At 40.0% G+C, this 25347-nt stretch overlaps 4 protein-coding genes across 9 annotated transcripts in view; 2 read left to right on the top strand and 2 right to left on the bottom strand.

Annotated features, from left to right (window-relative positions):
- Positions 1-703: 703 nt before the first annotated feature.
- Positions 704-14300, bottom strand: acp7 (acid phosphatase 7, tartrate resistant (putative)). Of its 2 annotated transcripts, none has more exons than XM_044374748.1 (15): positions 14222-14300; positions 13131-13226; positions 12818-12954; positions 11941-12141; positions 11656-11838; positions 10011-10036; positions 8906-9003; positions 4605-4667; positions 3517-3631; positions 3155-3268; positions 2358-2424; positions 1855-1922; positions 1704-1775; positions 1205-1342; positions 704-1101 (listed from the first exon to the last, which is right to left on the bottom strand). In XM_044374748.1, exons 3-15 carry the CDS (start codon positions 12924-12926, stop codon positions 1036-1038), a joined length of 1320 nt encoding a protein of 439 aa, XP_044230683.1. In that variant the 5' UTR covers positions 12927-12954; positions 13131-13226; positions 14222-14300; the 3' UTR covers positions 704-1035. The 2 variants fall into 2 exon arrangements, with proteins under 2 accessions (XP_044230683.1, XP_044230682.1); XM_044374747.1 differs by having other exon boundaries at positions 13136-13226.
- On the top strand, positions 13678-18213 carry LOC122998122 (KATNB1-like protein 1). The gene is made up of 9 exons (XM_044374750.1): positions 13678-13845; positions 15457-15595; positions 15687-15963; positions 16047-16162; positions 16818-16868; positions 16960-17049; positions 17189-17293; positions 17616-17709; positions 17805-18213. Exons 2-9 carry the CDS (start codon positions 15462-15464, stop codon positions 17835-17837), a joined length of 900 nt encoding a protein of 299 aa, XP_044230685.1. The 5' UTR covers positions 13678-13845; positions 15457-15461; the 3' UTR covers positions 17838-18213.
- A 105-nt stretch (positions 18214-18318) lies between these two features.
- Positions 18319-21724, top strand: zgc:194887 (uncharacterized protein LOC571819 homolog). 2 transcript variants are annotated; one of them, XM_044374752.1, is made up of 3 exons: positions 18319-18845; positions 18993-19150; positions 20820-21724. In XM_044374752.1, the coding sequence occupies exons 2-3, from the start codon at positions 19006-19008 to the stop codon at positions 21512-21514; spliced, it is 840 nt and encodes a 279-aa protein (XP_044230687.1). In that variant the 5' UTR covers positions 18319-18845; positions 18993-19005; the 3' UTR covers positions 21515-21724. The 2 variants fall into 2 exon arrangements, with proteins under 2 accessions (XP_044230687.1, XP_044230686.1); XM_044374751.1 differs by having other exon boundaries at positions 18990-19150.
- A 1228-nt stretch (positions 21725-22952) lies between these two features.
- chrm5a (cholinergic receptor, muscarinic 5a) overlaps positions 22953-25347 on the bottom strand; it is a 30582-nt gene continuing 28187 nt past the window's right edge. For all 4 annotated transcript variants that reach the window (XM_044374743.1, XM_044374745.1, XM_044374744.1 and 1 more), the window contains one exon: positions 22953-24617. In XM_044374743.1, the coding sequence (XP_044230678.1) occupies positions 22970-24550 (1581 nt within the window). In that variant the 5' untranslated portion in view covers positions 24551-24617 and the 3' untranslated portion in view covers positions 22953-22969. The remainder of the gene's footprint in view (positions 24618-25347) is intronic.

The raw sequence follows: 25347 nt of genomic DNA, 5'->3' as shown, positions 1-25347 counted from the left end.
TTTTCCATCAGTGTGTTTTATCTCATGGTATTGCATGTATTTGGATATAAATGTCTGCCAAATAACATGCTGTATGTTAACTCATGTGTGTAGTGTTAATGAATCATTGATTTTGTATATCTAGACTATGTTGTATCAACAGAATAATGCAGAGATGATTACACTTTGGCAATAACAGACAGCTTGTCAACCCAAACCACAGATGCATGCAGACCCGTGCTGGTTGTTGCCAATATTAATCATGCTGCTATTAGGAATTAATATCACAGTCGTGGTGAGAGTAACGGCGTAAGCAACGCTCCTCTGAGGAAAGCGTCTTCTCTCACTCTGCATGTGCCCAAGCCACAAGCATCCCTGAGTTACATAACAGCCCCTCGTGTAGGCGGAGACTACACGAGGGGCTGTTATGACCGGATTGTGTCAGGTCTGGTCGGTAACACAGATGGACAAATGAAATGACTTTCCAATTTCCTGACAGGATTAGCCAAGGGAGAATCTGTCATCTTGATAGAGTGATAGAAGAGAGACCTGATCTGTCTAAGTGTATTTCCAGGTTTTAACAATGAAAAATATACTGAGAAAGGATTGGGGCTCGGTGTCTGCCAGACTCACGCTGTCTGTTTATTATCAATACATTATTTGGGCAGCACAGAAGGGACCTACATCTACCTGAATTGGGGAAAAAAAGACAGTAGGGTTAAACTACAGTGATCAACAGTAATTTATTGGAGGAAGAACTATACATTCATATAAAAATCAGGATTTATTCAAACATAAAACAGTTTTTAATGCCCTGTTTGCAAATTACATTTACATTATGTATTTTCACAGTAGGTGGTCCTCAAAAATTGGATCTTTCAACGGGATAAAACACTGTGGAGCATGTCTGAAATCAAAAGATTCACTACTGCTTAATTTGAAAAGATGAATGATCAGGAGTAAAAACGTAAATTTCCATTATGATTGGGTGTGACGCTACACAAAATGTGCTTGTTTAAAATTCAAAGTGCATTTCCTTAGCAGATAGTTTTTTCTTCAGACCCAGGCAGACCAGCCATGCTTTTCCTTCACCACCCATATGCTGTCAATCACCTTGCCATACTGGAACACACAAAAAAGACTTTGTTATTACTTTGACCTTAAACTCCATCCTTTCACCTTTAGTGTGCAGTGCTTGTGCTCACGTTCTTCAATGTGTGCTCACCTGGTCATCAGAGACCTGCTCCAAGTAAAGATGGGTGGCATTGACCACTTGCATGCGGGTGTAGCCATAGTCTGTGCTGCGGAAAGCACTCCAGTCTTTGGGGTTTGGATTGAACCTGTCAGTCTTCTCTCTGCAGCCCTGCGAAGGAATCAACAGTGATTAAACTGAATCTGCTATTGCCTCTCTGGAACTCTGTCCACAAAGCCCTCTGTGACATTTACAACTGTGGCTGTGCCTCGGTGCGAATCTGGCTGCATTTTGATATGCCGATGACTAATCCTTCTGTGGTCAGATGATGAAGCATGCCCTGCGCTGCACACCACCACATCAGTAAATGCTTAACCAGTGGAACAGCTGGTGCTAAATTCATGTGGCAGACCAGCTGCTGCACGGAAAGGACTGTGTACGATGCATGACATTGTTTTTGTTGATAGTGCAGTCAATTCATATGTTGATTTATGTGGATAATCGTTAACATTGATGACATGAAAGTACTTACAGCAGAGCCCGTGATTATGTGCACTGGAGCTTTGGGGTTCACATAAGGCTGCTCTTTGCTCCCATTGTACACCTAAAGAGAAAAACACAAGAAGTCTCTTTCACTGATCCAAAAAAGAAGTAAGAATATTGTGGATTAAGAATGTACTGACCTTGTCACCATAGACAGGCCAAAGCCTCTCATATGTGTGCTCATGTGCCCACAACTCCAGATCTACGCCTGTGAAAGATATTTGATGACAGTCAGCAATCTCCGATGTGTGCAAATATAGAAAAAATAACTCTCAAAACAGCTCAATTAAACATATTTTGCTGTGTAATCTACTGCTTCTTAGATCCTCTGCCCGTTTAATTTTGAGATTTCTCAGCAATCAACAAAAACTTCAGATCAGAGCAACCAAAACTTTCAAAGTTCCACCACAAGTTAAATAATTAAATGCAACAAACAAAAGTCTGAGAAATCTAATACAGGAAAAACATTTGGAAATGGGCTGTTAGGATGTCAGCCAGACCAAATGCCTGCTTTTTTAATAAAGGATGTTTGGATTGCTGTGCTGTCTGCAACTGTTAGGACATTAGGCTGTCTGAGCGTGCAAATTTGTGATCTTAAACACCCATTAGCGGCACACAGCTGGTTGTGTAATAGAGACCATACCATAGCGGTAAAATAGATCCTCTAGACCAGGAGCTGGTGGTTTGATGTCTTTTCGTCCCAGCCGCACCTGAGATATAACAGAAAGGGTCAATGACAGCATGAACTGACATTCACATCTGAAACACTACCTGATACCTCAAACACCACCTGATAGAGCCCCATCCCGCCCATGCCAGCCTCACTCAAAACGGTGCCAAGTGCTGAGAGAAGTAAGTCTAAGTGGAAACTATTAGGTCCAAATTACAGTGATTATGACAGCATACCGTACTCAATGTGCTTTAGGGTTTCGATGTGGACTGGCTAGCCTGGAACACGTGTGACACGTTTGCTACCAGAGGCAATTTAAGTGTCAGGCAACACAGCAGAAAATATATCCTACAAATATCTTTTATGTAATCGAGTCAAGCCTTTAATGATACAATTGTGCTGCTCTTTGCAAAGCCAAGAAAACACTGCAAAATAAGCCTGGGGTACTTTGTGGGTAACTCATGATATTGATTCTCTCAAATAAAATCATATTAGGTACATAGTTCAATTAACAACATGTCTGCCATTAGTTAGTTATTATAAAAGAAATTTACCCAATTGAGATCAAGCAGGAGTACGAGTAGCACCATCCTCCTTTACTCAGCCAAAGTTTGAGGCTTGACTCTTGACTTCTTGTGCTATGTACATGCTCGTTTACACCTACGGAATCTATAAAACTACTTGCCAGTATGAGTTTCGTCCGAGATCATAAGTAATCTTTACACCAATGCTCTGTGTATATTATAAAAAGTGGCCTGTGGTTTACATACATATGAGTCAAAGTTGGTACAGTCATCCTGGTCATCATCGGAGCAGTACATGGGTCTGTGTCCCATGGTGATGATCCATGGACGCACTGCTCTGTTCTCAGCCTTGTTGGCCTCCTAAGTAAGGAGTAAGGATACACACTTTGTAAATTTGTGCCAGATTGAGATAGGAAGACATTTTTTGGAACAGAACGAGAAACCAGTAACATTTATGATGGACAAAGAAAGAATGAAACTGCTTTGATAGATAATAGGGCATATAATGTCTTAAAATGGAGGAAGAGAGTGCTATAAGGAGACAGAGAGGAGTGCAATGGAAAACACTTAGCCATCATCAACAGATACAAACTGGTGTGGTTATTAACCTCCAGGTCTTTCTTCAACCACTCGTACTGCTTGAAGAGAAGATCCTTGCCGAATTCGAGATAGAAATAAACCTCAGTGGAGAGGGAGATGATGTGCGCTGACCCCAGGTTCCAACTGCGGACACACAACATTACGATGATACACAAAGCCGAGGAAGCCAAGTAGAGGAAGTATGCTGAAAGTTGGATGGTAAGTAGGAACAGGCCTCACTATAACCTCCAGATAGTGTGAAAAATACTCCAAAACACAGGCAACCTTTTGTCGCTGGCATGTTGCTGTTGAATGCAGTGCCAGATGATTCACTTTTCTGACTCAACGCACACTTGTGTCTCTCAATCATTTTCGCCAGCATGGGAAGTAGATGTGTACCTTTGACTTGATGTGAGAAGATATGGAGAAGATTCTGTGACGGGTCCACTCATAAGACCTTACTGCACTATGTATACACGGTTAATGGAAAAGCATGTGTTCTGTACATGTGTACTGTATGTTAAGAACTGAACACTTTCCAGTTGTGGTCATGGGATTTCAGCTTGCCTCTCTGGTGTTCCACTCTGCCTCCTTTTGTTCCTAACTGTGCACATGACGGACGGGCTCTCAGCCAGCGGGCCTGTCTGAATCTCGGTGCAGGGACTAAGGAGTGGGCAGCTGGCCTGTGGTCTAGCGAGGTATTATCTTACTGTCTGAGAGAAAGAGGTCTGTAGTTGGCTATGAGTCACCCAGTCAGATGTATAGTTCCTTTGTATAGTCCCTGAGATAGGAGAGGTAAACTAAACTAAGAGGGGAGCTCTAAACTCCTCCGCTGCCAATTCCCCTGAGCTGCCTCTTACAGCTCATTAATGGTTACTAAAATACAGTAGGAGGTTTGGCAAACTTTCACATGGTACTTCACATGGGGCCCATGTTGGAAAAAATGATTCTCTTTGTGTGCAGCTTGCAGCCACTTTTGATGTGAATCATTCTTTTACTGACCAAAACTGCTTGTGGTTATTTCACCTGTTTAAGTATGTTGCACTCCATCTTAGTTATGGCAACAACTCAAATATTGTGTTATTACATAGGACCGACATATTTCCTTCTCTCTTACCTGTACCACAGGCTCTCGGTCTGGCCTGGCATGCTGAAGCGATTTCTGTAGTTGGAGAAGTTGCTGTGAACAAAAGAGATAAGGAAAAAGGTAAGAAGATGGACCGATCAACACTTCTTGAATATACATAACAAACAGCAATTAACACTACCGACTTCTCCTCTCTAATTTGTGGCGAGCCTGAAGAAAAGCTTAATTGCAATCTATTCACAATACACTGAAGATTATTCTCAGCTTTTCTATAAAAGAAAATGACCCAATTCTTAAAATAACTCTCATTTTGGTGCAATTCTTTTGTCGTGAGTCCCTTTTTAGTTTTAATTTCAACCTGGCAGAAAACTCAGGGAGGTATATCATCGGATAAAGATGACCATCAAACTGTGGTGCTGACATCTGCTTCAAAAGTTAAAAAAAAACAAAACATCAGCCTTTTAAAAAAAAAAAAGCGCACACTCTGCTATACCCAGACTATCAGTGGCTGGCTCTACAAATTAAAGGAGAAAAACATGGACATGGCCTCTATGACCTCACTCATAGGTTTTTGAAGGGATGTTTTAGACTTCAGGATCTGTGTTTACTGCATTTGCCGCCCTCGTGGTCAGTTACTGGAGCCAGATAATCAAAATTTGGGCAGTGTGGGGGAGTCCTGGGTGGAGCTGAGATGGGATGAGCAAGTGGGAGCCACCACAGCTGAGTTTAATACACTGATACACTTGTCAGTCAAGAAAACAAGCCTCTAAATACACCCTTCTTGAAACCATGACATAAAAAGAAAACTACCATTTTAGATCCAGCCGTCATCAGAGGAATCACATCTTAAGGCTTTTCCATAGCGGTTTTAGAGTAAGGTCTTTTTGGTTCCCTCTTGATCCACATATAGAAGGATGCTTGCAGTGATCAATCCACCACTGCACTTGTCAATCACTGCGACCGCAATTGCCACTCCTAATTTCTCAACTCCTTTCACTGCACCAGACATGTCCTTTAAAATAAGACAAACCTACGCCAAACCTCAGGAGCAGCATATAAAAGAGCACTATTGTCCACATTAAACCAGTAATGTCCAAAAATTACAATTGGTGCACCATGCAAAAAGGGAAAAACTCTTTCATGGAAAACTCTCCCTGTTGCCAATCCGCCAGTCTCTTTTCATGGTTTTTAATTTCAGCATGAAAGCCGGAGCCAGTCTTCTCAACGGGCCATTAACTAAGCAAGGTGATGGGAACGATTGTTTTCCTATCTTATGTAAGGAAGAGAAGAAAAAAAAAGGCGATAGTCTGGACAGCAGCCCGGGACAGGGTAGGACAGTTCAGATCGCCGCGTTGACTGGGTTAATGTGGGGTTAGGGGTAACTGGAGAACGGCGGGGTCAGAGGTCAAAGGACAAAGGAGGATCACAGAGAGCTTTACTAATGCTGAAAAAGTCTACAACTAATGGGACCTATAGTTTCTGTGGACACTGAGGTCAGGAATAAGAAGCCAAGGCCAGTTTGATAATCCAGTAGAGGTCCGTTTGTGCGCTGTGACCTTTCAGCACTGCCTTTGAAACTCTGCTCTTCTTTAGGTCCGTTTTAGACACCTTCTTTGTACTATTACTACTCCAAATCATTCCACTCCTCAACAAAAAGTTGCCATAATTCCATAACTCATAATTTCAATCATAATTATAGGAAAAATATTTTGAAATCAGGTCATTCACAACAATGCATCAATTGGAATTATTGTGATTTATATTATATCCAAACTGTACTCCACAACTTATTTCAGTTAAAATAGAGTTACACAGTCAGAATCGCTCCTGTAATCATCTGAATTTCTCAGCGACAGAATCACAAGTTTTCACTATGGCCTTGAACCAGGATAGTCATAGGATGGATTCATACTCCCATCTTGTGGCTAGGAAGAGTACCAGCAAACATTTAGATGAATCTGGGTAGGCACTATCTATTCGGTAGAAATAAATAACATGCAAACATAATACATTTTTAAGTAAAATAATAATCACTCCCACTAGGAATCCAGTATAATTGGGTATGTCCGGCAGGAAAGTGGACATGAAGTGAACCGCAGGCTTTAGAGTCTCTTGTTTTGTTGCTCAGCGGTGGAAAATCTGAATGAGTACAAATGTGATAAGCTTATAATTGAGTCATTAATCCACACAATGGGAGTCAGACATAACATGTGAGTCATTCTCTGTAACCCATAGCACGCTTATTTCCATGTGTGTTTGCTTTTCCGTTAAAATAAGATCGAGATAGAAATCTGGTGGATGTCAAATTCAATGTGAACAACCTGACGCTTAAACTGATCCAACAACATTTTCCCTCCTAATCAAATCTTCCTTTTAATCATCTGATGAGTTCTGGAGTCCCAGAATTTCCTATTTAATCCAGGCAGTTAGAGAGGTTAAAGGAACCAGTTGTCAGCATACCACTAACTCCCATCACAGGACATTGTTTCAAACAGTGACAGTTACTTCCCATTCAGTCCTACGGCCTGATGAACCATGCATTGTGCTTGGTGAACAGAGACGGTCTTGATTGAGGCCTTAGCATCTTCTGTGGACCCGCTGTTCTCATCTTGCCGGAATGCTGACTGAAAACTTTTGTGGTCTGCCCTGTTTCAATTGCCTTTTAGCCATTAGGTTTTTGAGGTTGGAAAGAGAGAGGAACAGTGAAGTATAGTGAGAGAGAGCACAACAAGAGAGCAAGGAAGAAAAGCAGGGGCCAGCTGCTGGGAGTTTTTGGATTCTTAACAACACCGCGGAACAAAACACACATTGAGGTATAGAAGAGGGAGACAGGAGTTGGATTTCTGGTTATGTAATGCAGTGAGCTGGTTCTTGATATCAGGTTCTTATGTCAAGATGCAGCGCCAAGAAAAAGAGACTACTGTTAGCAGCTCCATAATAAAGACCAGGCAGTAGTCACATTACACATGGCGAGGCCAGGCGAGGACTGTCTCCAGGGGCAAGTAAATATTATGGTGTGGCATCAGGCACCTTGAAATCTGTTAAAATGCATAAACGTACACAACTAACACCAGCAGATGTGCTCAGAATTAGGACACATTAGCTGCTGATCCTCAGGATTAAGGCTGCTGATGGTTTGCACTTTCTACTCTGTACATCATCTTTTATCATCTTGAGCAAAATACGGTTGAACTGAACATTTTTTCCCCAAACGGGCTGAAAATATCTGACTAACAAGGTGGCGTATTATAGACAGATAATAGGCCAGACTTCATTGACCGTGCTGGAATTTAGATCAATATCAACATGATTCATTCTTTGCGAACGCTGCAAATAGACTCACATTCACTCAAATAATTGGCTAATTAGGCAGCATTTTAGGGACATAATTATGAAGCTAGTAGGAGCAATATGAGTATGTAAGAATATCAATACTGAACTCACTGCATGTACAGTAGCACTGAAGGCTGCTACAGTTTGTTAAAGTCTGCAACAAACAATTATTTTCAACACTGATTAATCTGTTAGTTATTTTGTCGATTAATCAGTCAATCATTTGGCTATAAAATGTAAGGAAATAGCGAAAATGCCCACCACAAATTCCCAAAGTGATTTTGTGAATGTGTCTTAAAATTGCTTGTTTTGTCCAACCAACTGTCCAAAACCAAAAGATATTCAATTCATTTTAAGACAATGAAGAGCAGCTAATCCTCACATTTGACAAGCTGTAAATGTTTGGCACTTTTGCTTAAAATGCGATTAATCAATTATCAAACACATTGATAACATTCAATCAACAATGTGACTAATCCACTAATTACTTCAATTCTAAATTTGTCTTAAACATACAGTCATGTTGCTGAAGTGACTACCCTGTCTCTCAGCCCACAAAAGTTCCCAGGCACATACAGCACATTCAGTGATGATGAGTCAAAATGCAGAGTTCCCATCACGACATGCCGTCTCTGGGAACTGAAAAACAGATAGTGAGCTGATGATTCCCAGTCAGATAAATGTTTGTTTTGGAGAGCATTGCCTTGTTTAGATGCTGGCGGTTCCTGACTCTGCTCCAGCCTTTAAAGACCAAAATAGCTCCCATCTGTTCAAATGGTACAGTGAAGAGTTTTCGGCAGACCAAAGTGTTCTCTATAGCGGAAAAACTGTTTTTTTGGGGCCTCGCAAAAACACACATACCACATTTACAGTAGCCAATTCTAAATACAATTTGTCAGAGGGGCGACCGGCGAGTTTTGCGGCATGTACTGCTGTTTTTGTCCAAGACCCATTAATTATACTTCTGCGGGAGAGACATTCACTTGAGTTCCACCTACTATGTAGATTCATGGTTGCCTGGACAGGTCATGTAGGGCACGTAGGCTGCTATGGACTGGATCTGCCGCATAAACTCATCTCCGATCCTGGCATTGTCCTGGAACAGTGTTATTCAGCCGTTAAACATGACGCCAAAGACTTTCCCGTTACACAAGACTGTTTCATATTTCTCCATTCAAGCACATTCAGCCAAATTAGACTTACTGCGTAAGTTGATTTTCCAGACAGCTCCAGGAACATATCAGCATACCAAACAAACCTCATTGAAACCAGAAATGTTTTCTTTTTTCTTAGATATCCTAATACTGGCTTGAAAGCTATTAGAGACATACTGCACTGATGACTTTTACCTGCCACAGCCATTAACAACCTTTTAGACAAAATTCCCTTTCTCTGCTTTTCTATTTATAATATCAGTGAAGCCGCAGAATGTACTTGTACATCCTGGGCCACAGGATGTACAAGTACAAATTCTCTTTCTCTGTTTTTCTATTTATAATATCAGTGAAGCCGCAGGATGTACTTGCACATTCCAACTGAAAAGACAGCTTGGATGAATTATGGTTATTAATTTTTGCAGTAGTCTGCTGATTGCATTTAGCATTCTCTCCATTTTTGAAAAAGCGCATTAATAATGCAGGAACTCATTACAGGAAAAATGATATTAGCATCCAAGACAAGATTATGTCTGCTAAATATCAAAGATGACAGCTGGGAGCTTTGCAGATGAACAAATATGCTATTGGGACTTAAGATTTGAGGTTTTGAATGGCGGGACTTTATTCATGAAATACTTGGGCGACATGACCCTAGCTCTCATCTTTCACCACAGCCTTACAGCATTTCACAGTAATGCTACTCAGACACTGTGTGTCTCAACCACAGCTGAGGGCCTTTATGCGCACTGATAATAAACAGTGGTGTAGCTTGAGAAAAGGGGCACTGGAGAAAGGTAAAATGGCTTATCTCATCTGTCATTATGGCATTAGTGGAATATCAGAGCGACTTTAAAAATATAAGGTATTGAAAGAAATTTGCTGTCAGTGAGCTTAGCTGGGCACAGGTTCCATCAGAATTCATGATATTAGAAAGACAGAAGAGTACCTCATGCATATCATAGGCGAAGTCCCCTGTAAAACAAAAAAATCACACAGATTAGAATATTTGAGCTTTTTAAGTGTTTTTAGAAGTTTTACTTGTTGGCACTATAAAAATGTATATCTTTGGTGAACTGTGGCAACATGATTCCCCCAGATGTTGTGTTTACCTGAGAGTTTTCCTTAATTTCATCCTTGTTTTGTCATTAAACATGGACAGACTTAAAGGAATAGTTTGACATTTTGGGAAATATACTTATTTGCTTTCTTGCAGAGAGTTAAATCAAATCAATAACACTCTTACATCTTACATAGGCTTAATACAAAGGTAGAGCCAGATGGCAATTAGCTTAGCTTAACATTAAGACTAGAAGCAAGGAGAAACAGGCAGCCTAGCTCTTACCTCTAAACTAAACCTTCTAAATCTGTAAACCTACGTCTCAGCTCACTAATTAACACATTCAATCTTGTTTGTCAATCCTTTCATAAGTGTAAGGACGGAAGTGTAACGACAATTTATGGTTTTATGTAGAGTTACAAGCGGGAACTAATTAACTTATGAGCTTTAGAGGTGCTTTACCTTCGGACAGACTCAGGCTAGCCGTTTCTCCCTGCTTCCAGTCTTCATGATAGGCTAAACTAATCATCTGCTTGCTCTAGATTCACATTTAACTGTATTTAGTCATAAGACACATAAATCTTCTGATCTAACTCTCAATACAGCAATTAAGAGTATATTCCAAACTATTCCTTTAATAGATTTTGTGGACTGCTATTAGCCTCAAACAAATGATCTAGCTGTTTAAGGTATATTTTATATTTTTTTTATGTGTGTGTGTGTGTGTGTATGTATATATATCTCATTCTCTGTAAACTTGTAAAGTGGCTGTAACATTGCATTTAACTCAATGTTTCAGGCTCTTATAGAAAAGAAAATGTTCTTCAGGCACTCAACAGGCAGAGCAAGGAGAGGAGTTATATTAAGAGCCTTTATTTAGTTGGGCATGTTGGTTAAAACCACCTCAGAGGGTTTTTATTGCACTATTTCCGCCCTGATGAAGACCCTGTGAGGTGGAAACCGGTCAGCATTTATGTCCAACTATTAAGTGCTTGAGGATTATTTTCTTTCTGTAATCATTTTTTTTTCCAAGAGCACCTTATAGTTTCCTGGACTTACTGCATGTGAAACTGAGAAAGCTCTTGGCCTCTTCAGTTTTCCTTATAACAGAAAAATAATACTGTTCTTTTGCTTCCTATTGTGACATAAAGAGTCCAAAAGCTACAGAGACAGAGAATCACATTTTTGGGCAAACAAATTTTGGCACAACACAGGCTTATATTATGTTTGCGAGAGAGACATTCTACTGCCAACATCCAACCCTCATTGTTCAAAAACAAAAATTACAAATGACGAATAGGTATTATTATGCCGATTACATTACAGTAATTACCATCATGCTATAATACCTCTTCATTAGACATTTCTGTTGGCTCTCAGGTAGCTTTCGTGATTTGAGTTATCTTAACTGCAATCTGTTAGAAGCTGCGCCAAACACCTGTGGATGACTAATGAGTACCAGTTGATAAAACGTAAAGCCCCTTAGTACAGCACCGGTGAAATATTGTAATATATCTATCAGTTTTTAGCTTACCTATGTGTAGGATGACATCATACATGCCGAGCTGTGTTTCCTTTTGCAGTCGAGCCAGAGACTGAGGGTTCTCATTGCCCAGGTCGCCATACAGAGCAAACCTGGGACTGAAACTACTGCTGTCGTTCAAGGCAGTGAAGGAGAACACATCACTCCAGCCCACATCACTGCCGCAGTGGTACACTGAAATTAAATTAGCTTGTGTTGCTGTTATGTTGTTTATACGCTGAGACATTCTGACAAGCCAAAAAAAAAGGAAGTCAGCAACATTAAAACCACACCCACCATAAGTAGCAGCAGGTTTGAGGCCTATAAGAGTGACTCTGTGGATGTACATCTTCCTCTTCTCCACCCCAGAGTCCACAAACAGAGTAGCGTCACCTTTGGCCACCATCTCAAAGAGCCGACCCCCGAGCAAGCCGTACTCAACCTTGCTCTCCGTCTTGTTGAAGGTGGTCCAGGTCACTTCCATGGAACCTGGCACTCCTGCGAAGAAAAACCCAATTACTGGAAATGTGATGCAGATTGATTTGACAGAACTACTGGATTCACTTACCGGCGCATTTATAAAACCCAAGAGATGCTTATGAAAACGCTGACCTTGCACAAGAGCGATGCCTTTGATCTTGCCTTTGGCGAGATATAACCAGCAGAAAGCGGAGTTAAGCTGACGACTGGCCAGGTGCTCATTTCACCGAGACATCAATTCATTAAATGATTACCACATGTTTCACCTTCATAAGGAATGAACAAAAACTTATGCTGCACCAGCTGTGTGAACCAAGGGTAACATCAGCTACTGTATATGTATGGAAGTTTAGACATTATCTGGTGCCTTTACCCTAAATGACTTCTGGAGAGTGCACAGGTAGTGTTTAAGAGCACCAGGAGACTTCAGCAGGAAATGTTGCTTCGTCAGGGCCCTCAACCATTAAATTAGCTACATATTTAATACTTTTTATATCAAGATAACTGAAAGTGAATATAAACTTCTGTGAATTACAGTGCTTTAAGTCGTTATATTGCTATATTGAGTAATTTGTACAAAACATCTATAAATCTACAATCCACATGACCTGGATACAAGTTTGAATTATGAAAGGGAAAACAGTACCCTTAAATGAAAATACATGAGGCTGATGGAGACAGTTCAAACACTTACCTGGATAGGAGAGGTGCACCTGTTCTGGCTGGGTCCAAATGGGGGGAATACCAAGCACCAACAAGGGTGCGAGGCTAAACAAGGCACAGGCAGCATAAACAGGCACCATTTTAATGCTTGACTGAAGGAACACAAGCCTGGTGGAAGTAACACACACAGAGAAAATTATATTTGCTTTGTTACTCCAATCACATGTTCTCCAAAGCTTGTGCGCAAAACATCACATGACACTAGCCATCAATAAAAAAAACAAGATGGATTAGTGTACTATTTTTAAATCATATAATATAACTATAGCCTTCCAATAACATACCTTACCTCAGTGCCACTTTACATTGTGCTCACACACACGAAGACAGACAGTGTTTTGGTCTCTGATGAGGAACATCAGTCAATCTGAATGATGCAACTGCAGAGTCAAAACAGCAGAGTCAGCGAGAACAGCACGGAAAGAGATGATGTGTCAATAAAAGCAGCTGATGTTGTTTTTCATTGTGCATTCAGGGAAGCACTGCTGCCAAAGTAAACACAGGTATAGGCCTACAAACAGAGATGAGCCCACAAGCCACAGCTTGCTTCAAATCAATGAAGCAGACAGCTGATATGCACTTCTGATCAGAATAAAGGACACAATCAGGGTCATGAGCTAGGTTTGAACTTCAGTTTCATTTGAGCCAAAACACTACACTAGCTGATCCCATTTATCAGTTGTGACAACTGTCTTTCCAGTTGATGATGACTAATAGTTATTTATCAGTTAGATCAGATGACTGGCTGGGAGCATGACTGAAAACCACTAGTCTGGACTGCTGGTGTTTGGTTTTGAAATTCGCACAATTGCTATCTCGTAGCCGCTAGAGGGCGCAGCCTGCAGCAGCTGCATTATGAATAGGATGCTTTATTCTCTGATGCCGGGTGATATCATCGGTTGTTGGCTAGTCGGCAGTCGCCTTCATGGATGTATAACGCTAAACGAATCAAACGGGAGGTCTAACTCTGTTATCTCTACTTGAGGAAGGGAAAACAAGGTGAGTACAACAGATAAATTATTTAGGATACGTCATTTATTTCACTTTGAATGTCGTAACGCAGTTGTAAGTTAACGTACTTTTATTAATACTTTCTTTGACCACGGGTTGTGACATTAAACCGTTCTGACCAGGTGTTTTTGATCTATTACATGTAATTCTGGCTGGCTAAATCGGCTGCCATATGTTAACAACATCTAACGTTAACGTTAACGTTACGTTAGTTCTGAGGCTAAGGACAACAGAGTCGTTTGTGCTGTCTCTGAACAGCTCTAACAATTCAGCGATGATGAGTAAGACTCTCTTAAAGCACAAACCCGGTCTGACCTGAAAACGTTAGCTAAATGTTAAATTTGTAACTGAAAAAAACACTCACAACACAACTCAGCTGGTTTGGCTCGAGAGAAGTTCCTGATTACGTCATTGTACGGTCCAACAACAATGCCCACGTGAATTGTGGGAAATTGAGTTTTATTGAGTTCAGCTGGAGCATGAAACTGGAGGATGAAACATGTTGTATACACCTAAAGACATCACAGAATGCTATACAAATGTTTTAACTAGATATAGGCCTATAGAGATATAGAATTGCATTGTGGTTATCTTATTGAGTTTACCTGAGCATAATAGCAACTGGCTGTGTATGTTTAGTAAACATTTTATTGGGTCAAGCATTTTGGTAAAATTGATTAACAAGGTTGATAGCAACCAAGTACATTTATTGACATACTAAAGTACAATTGTGAGGTACTTCTACTTTGCTTGACTTTTTCCGTATTCTGATACTTAGTTCTACTTATAAATAAACTTATAAATATATATAGGCTGACTCTTGTTATTTTCTTTATGTTATGTCCACTACATTTATTTGACAGATATTGATACTCAAACCATTCAGTTCAAGATTTTAAATAAAAATGTAGCTACATTAAGCGTATAAAAGATGCATTGTTAAGAATTGAACTAATAGTTTCCCAACCTTTTTGGCTTGCTACCACTTACAAAAAACATGATCCAATTGGTGCTGCTAATCACATTTCAGATGATTTCTTTGCATTTCCACCAAAGAGTGACTTCTCCTCTAAACTTCTGAGAGGGTTTCGTTTAAATAACAGTTTGAGGCCAAAGGGGTAAAATCACCCTGTATCTTGCAAAAAGAAAAGTTTAGAAAAAAGTCTAAAAAATAAATACAACTCTTTTTAGCAGAACTTTGTTCTTTCTAGACCCATTAATCATCCCACAACCCTCCAGATTCCTCCTGTGACCTTTTTGAAGGCAGTTCCATCCCTAGGTTGGGAACCACTGGACCAAACTACCTAACTATAAATAAAGTAGTTAAAAGTAGCCACCTTGACCAGCGACAACATTAATACTACTCACACATTGATCCATCAGTATTAACAATCTAATAATTATTATTAATATATAATAATAATAATAATAACTCGCTGGGGCCATTTTCTTTCTTTTCACACAAATACCCAAATGTTATGAATGTGTAATACTAAATTTCTGGAGTACCCCTTCAAGTACATTTTGTTGATAATACTTCTGTAAGGATCAGAATACTTCCTTCACTACTGCTTATTAAAAAGGCTTCTCTTTCTTTAGGTTTAATGGACTCCAACAGTGAAGACGGGGAATACCAAAATCTTGAACATGCCTTCCAGCACGATGCAGCCCAGTACAGAGTGAGCTATCCTCATTTACAGGGGGATTATGATAAAAATGAGGAGTTCAACAAAAAGAGGTATGTTATTCATGTTTTGTGTTTACATGACAGCAAGTGCAATGTGTGATTTGGCTTTCTACACAATTTTTGAACTATTCATCCTACCCAGGTTTCCAGTGAGTCGCTCTGGCAACAACCCAGGCAGAGTGAAGCGGGTAGTGTCCTGTAAGAGGAAGACACATCATCTGACGGTGACTCGAAAGAAGCAGCTCGGGTCTGGGAGAAATTATGATGCGGCAAACAAAGAGAATGAGATGAACTGTATGCAGGACATGCAACAGGAGATATTTGAGATGGACCTTTGGGAGTTCCCACTAAATGTCAATAATAATGACAGGACTGGGAGAACTGGTTCTGAACAAACTGACTACAGTACACTCACTGAGGTCAGAAATGATATAGTGCAGACCATGTTTACTTTGTTACTAATATGCAGATAAAACTAACTGAACTGTACTATGTTTTTCAGCTCACAAGGGATCATAGCACAATGACCGATGTGCTCTTTGGAAGACATCTGAGACTGAAAGTGGCCTTAACATTATGGCAGAGAAATGTTGGAGAGCTGTTGACATACTTCCTGAGGTATGTGGTGTGTAGTCGGTTTCGTGCATGTGACCGCTGATAGTATAAAAGATGGAAGTCATGACAGCTTCCCAAAAGTGACAAGTGTGTCTGTCTGTGGACTCACAGTATCTACAGGACACACCCACTTTACTACATGACACACCCACTTGGTTAGGTTTCAGCATGGTGGGTCGGGGGTGCGTTCTTGTAGCATTACAATAACAACATCAGGGGGGTGTGATGTGTAGTAAAGAGGGTGTGTCACGTAAGTCTGACAGACAGCAAATAGATCCTTCTCAAAAGTGAAGCCAAAACATCAGGATCGCCCACTGGTGACTGGCTACAGTATAGGTCATAAGTCCCATCCCCTCCATGTTAACAGATTGGACATGAGCCAAACTAAGAAATCAAAGAACACATCAAATAAATTTTTCCCAAAGATGGTTTCTGTCATTTTAGGTAGTTCTTATCATGCTGATGTTTATCCAAGTACTAATTTTTCTGATAAGTTTGTTTTTAATTAGTTATTTGAGCGCTCTCAAACCTCCACCCAAGCGACAGGAAGTGGAGATGCGTCATCCATATATATATATATAGAGTCGTTGCATGCGACAGGCAGTACTTTATGTTCACTCATACATAATAATGTCATTACATCACTGTCTTTACACAGAATCCAAGACACTGGTGTGTTTGTTGATTTTCTCCCCCTGATAAGTAAAAGGTAAGCATTGCATTTTGCAGCAGCCTGAGTAACACTGACTACAAGCTGAGTAAATGTTAATTTAATCTAATTTTCATTTTTTTTCATGCAGCATTGATGAGGATTCTTCCAGGATTACCATTGGCTGTTGTGTTGACCTCATTCCTTTAGTGAGGAAAGTCCTCAGCAATCCATATGAAGAGTGAGTATTCCTGTTTTGGTAGTGCATGTAACTGAATTATTACAGAATTAAAATTAATATGCACATAGAAGAAAAGGCAGTTTGTAGTAGGATACCTAAAGAAATGCAAATAATTTAAGGTTGTCTTTTATTCTCACAGCTATCACATTGTTGGTTTAAAGTGGATAAATTCGGTTTTGAAAAACTGGTGGGAGGAACTCATAGCAAGTGGCTGTAACGGATCAACAAAACTTCCACTGGATAGGTAAGTGATGCTGTTTTATAAGCTGTAAGATGCTTTTAACAGATAAATGCTGTTTGCTGTATATCCAAGAAAAGTTCTGTTAACAAAGCAGCAAACAACTTAGGATACAACAAACAAAATATCTTGTTAAAGGATATAATCTTGTGTTAAATCACTCGATTTATTAAATAAATCAGTAATCACAGTGAACCTTGCACATATACACACATACTAGCCCGAATTTGCCACAATTTTCAAAATGTTGCACAATTAATGTGTAGATTAGGATATATATAACCATTGTGGTATCATCTTTTATTTAACTTTGTTTCAATTGTTTCAGAAATTTCCAAGTCTTTAATCAGCAGTTATTGGAGTTATGGCATCAGGAGCCTTTGTTGAAATTGTTTCCTGGAACTGCTGGAGACATGGCAAAGGTCAGTGCTGAATGTATGAAAGATTACTACTGTACTGTCATTGTTTGCCAACAAAAAAAAACCTCTGTCTTAAATTAATCATCTTTTTCCCTCAGGTCATTGATTCTTTCCTGTCTCAACTCACCTGACAGCGATGACGAGCCAGATAACATCTGTCTCCTCTAGCAACCCCCTTATGTAGGAGCTGCAGTTGTTTCCACAGAGAAGTGCCTTTATCATGTACTGTAGCAGTGAAATGTCAGTGACGCTTGATGTATTTATTGGTTGGCAGAGCAATTGAAACAGTTGAAGTACTGACTATGTGCAATATAAATTAGATGTGATTCTCTTCATTGACCAGTAGGATTTTCTAGTCACCAGCTCAAAGAAGTGTATTATTGTATAGTTTCAATCATGTCACAGAAACTCTTATGGATGTAAGAAATAATGCAACAATTTTGTTTTATGTGTCTACTCTTTTCAATCATGCCATTGGTGATGAATACAGTTTGTATTTTAAATTGAGTTTTTGGTTGGTATTGTGATCTTTTTTTTTCTTTGTTTGTTTGTTTGCAACCAACACAAAGGGTGTAATCCCCTTCCTCTGTGTGAGGAGACAGCACTGATATGTTTCTTTGAATTCATGCAAACTTCAAATGCACATCTTCAATGGAATTATTGTACTTTAACTCAACACTGTACTTTACCTCAAGTAGAATTACAGCTGCGTTGAGCTGTCAGATCACCAGCAGCAGATTTAAGTTGAACCACTATGATTGAATCTCAGCTGGACTTCAGCCTCATTCACTTGAAGTGATTGAAGTTATGGAGAGATATGGGTTTGCATGGCTCATATCTCCCTATTTACACGTGGGTTTATCTCACTTGACACAGATAAATGGAGGGTTGGTGTCTCACATTGTGATGTGAACCTGAGGCTGAAGTCCAGCTGTGATTGGGCAGGAGACGCTGTGTGAATGGACCTGCAATTCGGTGAACTCTGACCATGAACTCAGCAGTCGACAGCCTTGTTTGCATTCAAGTGCTTGTCATTCAGTCAGCGTGGAGTAATACAGTAGGAGCGTGAGAGAAGATTTGAGTACAGAAAACAACATATTTTTACTCTCTGTCGCCTCATACAGGTGACTCCACTGAAGGTAAGGTCATTCATTTTATTTTTCAAGACACCTTCATTTATTTTTTCTCTTGCTTAACAGTTTTGTTGTGTGTTTTTCTCATTAAGTTTGCTGAATTTAAAAGAGGATTGTTGTGTTATTTGCCAAACACTTTTGATTTGTCAGCAGGGGAAGGTTAAGGATGAGGTGTTTGAAACGCGGGCTGCTAGCAGGGCTCCTGCTGCTGCTTAGTCTGGCTGGAGTTGACATGGAGCATCTCCAAGCAGAGAACCTGAATCTCCTTCCCCAACATGAGCACAATCTGGTCCTGAATCGTGGAATGAGAGGTATATCTATGCAAGTCTTTCATTTTTCACAATTATATGTTATGTTTGCATTTGTTGGTGAAGCTAAATGCTTCTTGTGGAGAATTTTTCAAACTTTGGCTGATGATGATAAAGTGTACCTGTGTGTATTTGTGTGTGACAGCCCTGTGATTGCTTTTAAGTGCTGTGTTACTCTATCTCCGATGATCTGTGTGGATTCTCCTGTGGGTGTGGGTCAAATTCCAGTCTACACCTAAATTGCTTAGTGACTCATTAATGATAAGTGTTATGTCCTGGTAAGTTATTCTTTGTAAGATAATTTGTCAGAAAAATAGTTGTAAAAGTCTGGCAATTGCTCAAGGTTTTACCATGTTTACCTGGGAGCTATTGAGAAACTGTGTTGGCATGCTGCTCCCATCAATGTACTGTAATGAGTAATTCCTGACGAGCAAAAACATGACAGGTTTGACTTTTGTCTGCAACTCTGCACCATCATTATATTAATGGTGGTTTATAATCACTCCATGATTTAATTTGAATAGACAAAATTTCTTGTTACTTTAAAATGACTTAATTAAAATGCAAAGTTAATGGACTGAATATTTTATGTTCTAGCTGTAAACATGATTATGTAAAGAAATTTATTTGGTAAAAGTTCAGTGATTTAGCACTTCCATAAAGTAAGGGGACAGTTGAGAGACTGGTGTCAGGAAAAAGAAAAAAGAAAGATCACAATCCATTCAGGATGAAATATCCTGACTTTTAGAACTAACACTTCCCATGATGCAACAAGAAAGCGCCCATGTATTAGACCCTACCTCCCTTTGTAAATACCCACACCTTTTAAAGGTCCAATGTGTAGAATTTAGTGGCATCTAGCGGAACGGACTTGGCAGAAATGGAATATAATATTCATAAGTGTGTTTTAATTAGTGTATGATCACCTGAAAATAAAAATCATTGTGTTTTTGTTACCTTAAATGAGCCCTTTATATCTACATAGGGAACGTGTCCTCTTCCATGGATGCCGCCATGTTGCACTGCCATGTTTCTACAGTAGTCCATAAGATCTAGATCTTATGGACTACTGTAGATCTAGAAAGGACCTTTCGCGTTTTTTGTTCTCCTACACGCTTCGAAGGGGAGGATGAGGGGAGGGATATTCAGTTGGTTGCAATCTGCAAGCTCACCGCTAGATGCCACTAAATTCTACACACTGGACCTTTAACTCCACATCGCTCGTTGGTTAAGCCGACTTTCTGCTATAAATTTGTGTGTAAATAACCCTGATGACATCACTATGACATCATCTGGGTTATTTTTCCAGACTTGACAATGATACTCCGGAGCCACATAAGACATTATACAAATGTTTACATACAAGAGCTTTACTACTCATGATAAGTACACTTTGACTTTGACATGTAAAATCAGTGGCCTTTTAACATACTGTATGTCATTATTTCAACAACAAAAAACAGGTAAAATGGTCTCATTGTACTTATTTGTGTTTTCCATTTTAGTTTGTATTATCAAAGTATCTGCTTAGAGGTGTGAAACCTCACTGTAGTGTCATCAAATGGATAGGATTTTTTTATGTTGTTTTATCAGGATTGACAGGTTGAATAAATGAGTGTAATTACCTTTCACTAATTCACAGTTATGACTGATATGTTAATTTGCCCAACAGTGCTTCCCAGAGACTGCCATGAAATGCTGATGACCTCTTCAGGCCAGGCCAGAGACGGTGTGTACCTGATTCAACCAGGTGACTCCCCTATTGTGGCCTACTGTGCCATGCAGGAGGGTGGATGGACCATTGTGCAGCATATCACCGTCAACAGCAGTGTGAATTTTGACCGTACCTGGGCTGAGTACAAGCATGGCTTTGGGGGTGTCACTGGTGATCACTGGCTTGGGAACGAATACCTTCATCAGCTCACCCGTGGGCCTGGCCGCTACAAACTGGGAGTAAAACTAGTAGACAGAGACGCCATCACCAAGATGGGGGAGTATGACCCTTTTCTGGTGGAGGATGAAGCATCAGCATACAGGCTGAGGCTGGGATTATTCCAGGGCACCGCCGTGGATGCCTTGACCCTGGACACAGAGAACTACCTACATGACAACCAAAAATTCACCACTAAAGATAGAGACAATGACAACTACTTCCAGAATTGCGCCAAGCTTGAGTTCCAGGGGGTGGCAGGAGGTGGCTGGTGGTATGACGCCTGTGCTGGTGCCAATCTGAATCGCAGGAATGTCATCTACTGGCAAAAGGACTGCAACAAGGAGCGACTGTGCAAGTATGCATGGATGATGGTTAGACCTTCAGACACAGTTAAACTGATTCCCACTGGAGACTGCAAGAAGGATGAGCTATGAGGACAGCATTTTTTCAGGATCAGTGATTTACTCCTAATAGCCATTATGCTTGACATTCAATTCACCACATTTTATTCAGAAATGCATGGACATGATCACAAAATACTGAAGATAACAAACAAAAAAATCACGACCTTGAAACACAGTATAAAAATCCAGTACTTTTTAGCTCTAGCTTTGTTTCAATCAATATACTTGAAGCAAAGGGTCTCTTTCATTTCCCAAATTGCAAGTGCAGATTTCAGTTTTATCACAGTTACAAAGTGTTTCATGACATTATAGCTTATGACACATGGAAAATATCTCCCATCCAATGCTTACAGAATTTCAAAACAAACATTTCACAAACAAACAGTATTTTTGCTTTGCCACAGTACATTACAAGTTTGCCAGAAATACAGTGAAGATATGATGGCATACTGATTTTAGCTACAGCAATTCAGAAAAAAACAAATACTGTATTTTAATGCTCGAAGAAAAAGAGAATGTCCTGAGGATGAAGATTAATAAACAGATTATAATAGACAATGTGTGCTCTTAAGTCATCCAAGCCATTCCCCTTGTAAACACAGACATTGTTTAGCAAGTTTATCATGTAGTTTGAGTAAAATGACTACCATGTCTTTCAGTCTGTATTTGAACCTTTAACCAGTAGGTTTCATTCCGGGTCATTTATCAATGCCTGTAATATAATTAACAGTAGCATTACTTTTTATTTTCAATTGCATTTAGCAGCACAGAAATGGCAGGAAAAAAATAACGTGATAAGCTGAATTTATGTCTGTTAATCTGACAAATGGCAATGGCACATGTGAAAAGGCTTCGATTATCATCAAGTTACAATCTTGACTTAGCAAGCAGATTCTGACATCAGGACGACACTTACTGTATTAGCCCTTTAAAATAAAATAGCAGTTCCAAAATGTGCATCCTCAATACAAACACAATAATCAGAATAAAACATATCTGCACATGTTGTGACAATTTGTGTGTAAGAGCATCAACTTGGGAAGGACACTGGCAAGTTGTCACACTTTTAAACCAATATACAGTGTAAATTATTAGATTGGAACAAATTTATCATGGTCTCCAGATATCAAAATGTGCATCTTGAATACAAACACAGTACAATATGAAATAATCTGTATGTTAATCTATGGTATTTTGTACATGAGAGCATCAACTTTGGGGAAAATGCTTGCATTTCTAATGTTTTAGAATCTATATACAGTGTCACTGATTATATTGGGACTTTGATGCTCCTCCATTTCTGTAGTTTGAGCAGTCATTAACAAACAATATAGCAGACCTACTGATTCATGAGCACACTATTTAAATTGTACCAGCTGATTACTTTTAATATCACCTATTATGTAGAATTCAAGTTCAGAAATCCAAGATTATCATTACAAACATTTACAGCCATCATCGTACACCATCTTAAAAAAAAAAAGTTCATGTAAGTTTGGAGTTGACCATTGGGTTTTGTCCATACCAGTATAGTTTCTCCTCAATCCTTTTCTTCTTCCACTGGCAAAGCAAGAGCATGCGGAAGGTCTTTTGAAAAGTCTTGTTGCAAAGGGCGTAGCACATGGGATTGACGGTGCTGTTGACGTAGCACAGCCAGTAGCCCAGGTGCCAGAGTGAAAGGGGAATGCAGTCTGAACAGAAGGTGGAAATAAGTACCATGATGTTATAAGGTGTCCATGTCAGGATGAAGGCTAGCAAGATAGCACTGAGTGTCTGAGCTGCCTTCCTCTCCTTGATCAGCACCATCCTCTTCCTCTTGGTGATCTGGTTCTTCAGCGTGACGTCTATGGGCTTAGATGTTGAGGAGGTGGATGGGACACTCATGGACTCGGCCGAGGAGAATGTCGAGGACGCCATTTTGGTGTCTCCGTTTTTGCCCTGGTGCTCCACATGAGCGTCTTTGGCCACAGGCTTGAACTTGTAGGACACACACTTACTGCTCTTCTGAGAATTGCTTTTGGGTGGTGTCTGAAAGAAACTGTCATCTTCGTAGCTGCTGAGTTGCTCACTCTCGCTTCCTACTCCACTCTTGCTGGTCTCACAAACCTGATTCCTGAAGGAGGGCTGGAAGGCCCCCGGAGACACGGGCTTGTCCTCGTCCTCTGAGGAGGCGTAACTGTTGAAGGTGGTCAGCTGACCAGCTTTGGACCACTCATCATTGGTGGTGGCTGCTGACTTGACAGCATTGCTCCTGCTTGAGGATGACCAAGAGGCTTGATTCCTGTCATGTGAAGTTGACCTTAGTTTACAGCTAAAACAGGATCTGATAATGGTCTTCTGAGGCTGGATGACCCCTGTGTCCGTGGCATAGTTAATCCCTTGAAGCTCCGCCAAATCTTTGGTCCTCTTTTCTGTCTCCTTGTAGATTCGACAATATAAGATTGTCATGACTGACACAGGGATATAAAAGGCTGCGATCGCAGTCCCAAAGGTTATCACAGGTTCAGAGAAAAACTGAATCTGGCATTGTCTCTCAGGAACAGTTCTTTTTCCTATAAAGTATTGCCAGCAGAGGATAGGTGGTGCCCACAGAATAAGAGACACCAGCCATGCCAAACCTATCATGATCCCAGCTCGTTTGGGAGTTCGTTTGGCCCTGTAGGTCAGAGGCCTGGTGATGGAGAAATATCTGTCAAAACTGATCACCAACAGGTTCATGACGGAGGCATTACTAGCTACATAGTCCACCGCCAACCAAAGATCACAGGCAAGGTTTCCTAAGGCCCAGTAGCCCATCAGTATATAAGAGGTATACAGATTCATGGAGAAAACACCAATGATGAGGTCTGCAGCTGCCAGACTCAGCAGGTAGTAATTGTTCACTGTCTTCAATTGGCTGTTTACTTTGAAGGAGAGCATTACCAGAACATTCCCCACAATGGTGATGAGGCTGACTATAGCTGACACAGTCGCAATGGTGATGACCTCCCAGAGACTGTGGGTGACCAGATTTATGTCCATTGTACTGGTATTTACAGTGGAGTTTAGTGTGATTTCTCCTTCCATGGTCTTGAGTTTACTGGCATCCCACCATGACAAGAATGTTTGTATTTTTCATTTTCAGGAAAATCTCCTGGAAAGAAAAGAAAGAAAAGGTCAAATTATTTATCTCTGCAAAAAAGTTCCATTCATCAGCCACGAGATGGCGCCATTTCAAAATGTTCAGCATCAAAAATTCACACTTTGCTTGACACTCATGTTGAGTGATAATATACAAGCTTAATATGATTAATAATTTACATAAAATTTTCAAGTCACCTAGGAATGTAAAACATCAATGTGTCATTTAACCCTCACAGACAACAGCACTCAGTTCACTTTAGTGAAAAACATAGAAAGTTGTCAGTTGTATCAATGAAAAAAAAGCAAATGTCCTCACGCAGTTCACACAATTATATCAAGCTTGTGTGAGTATACCCATATGGAGCATTTTAGGCAATCTTTGCAAACATCTGTGGCACATTTCAAAAATCCAGGTCATTGCATAATTTTATTCCTTGCTCTATGTCTGTCCAGTCATAGTAATAGTGCATAAACTCAGTGTATAGTTCAGTAAGACAATCTTGAAAATATGTCAAAAAATGGTGTTGACTGTTATTTTGGTCCTTGTTTGAACTATCCGCTTCTACCTACTGTACATGGGTTTACACAGCCCCAACAGCATGTTATATTTGCTTAGCAGCTTTAAAGCATTTGGTGTTCTTGTCTTAAAAAATATGTGTGTAAACTGTGATTGTTGATAAGTACTTGACACCTTGTCTTTTGTTTTAATGACATTGCTGCAGTATTAAATGTATCAAATG

Source organism: Thunnus albacares, chromosome 15, assembly GCF_914725855.1.
Source record: "Thunnus albacares chromosome 15, fThuAlb1.1, whole genome shotgun sequence".
NCBI classification, from domain to species: Eukaryota; Metazoa; Chordata; class Actinopteri; order Scombriformes; family Scombridae; genus Thunnus; species Thunnus albacares.
This window is presented reverse-complemented; position numbering and strand designations above follow the sequence as displayed.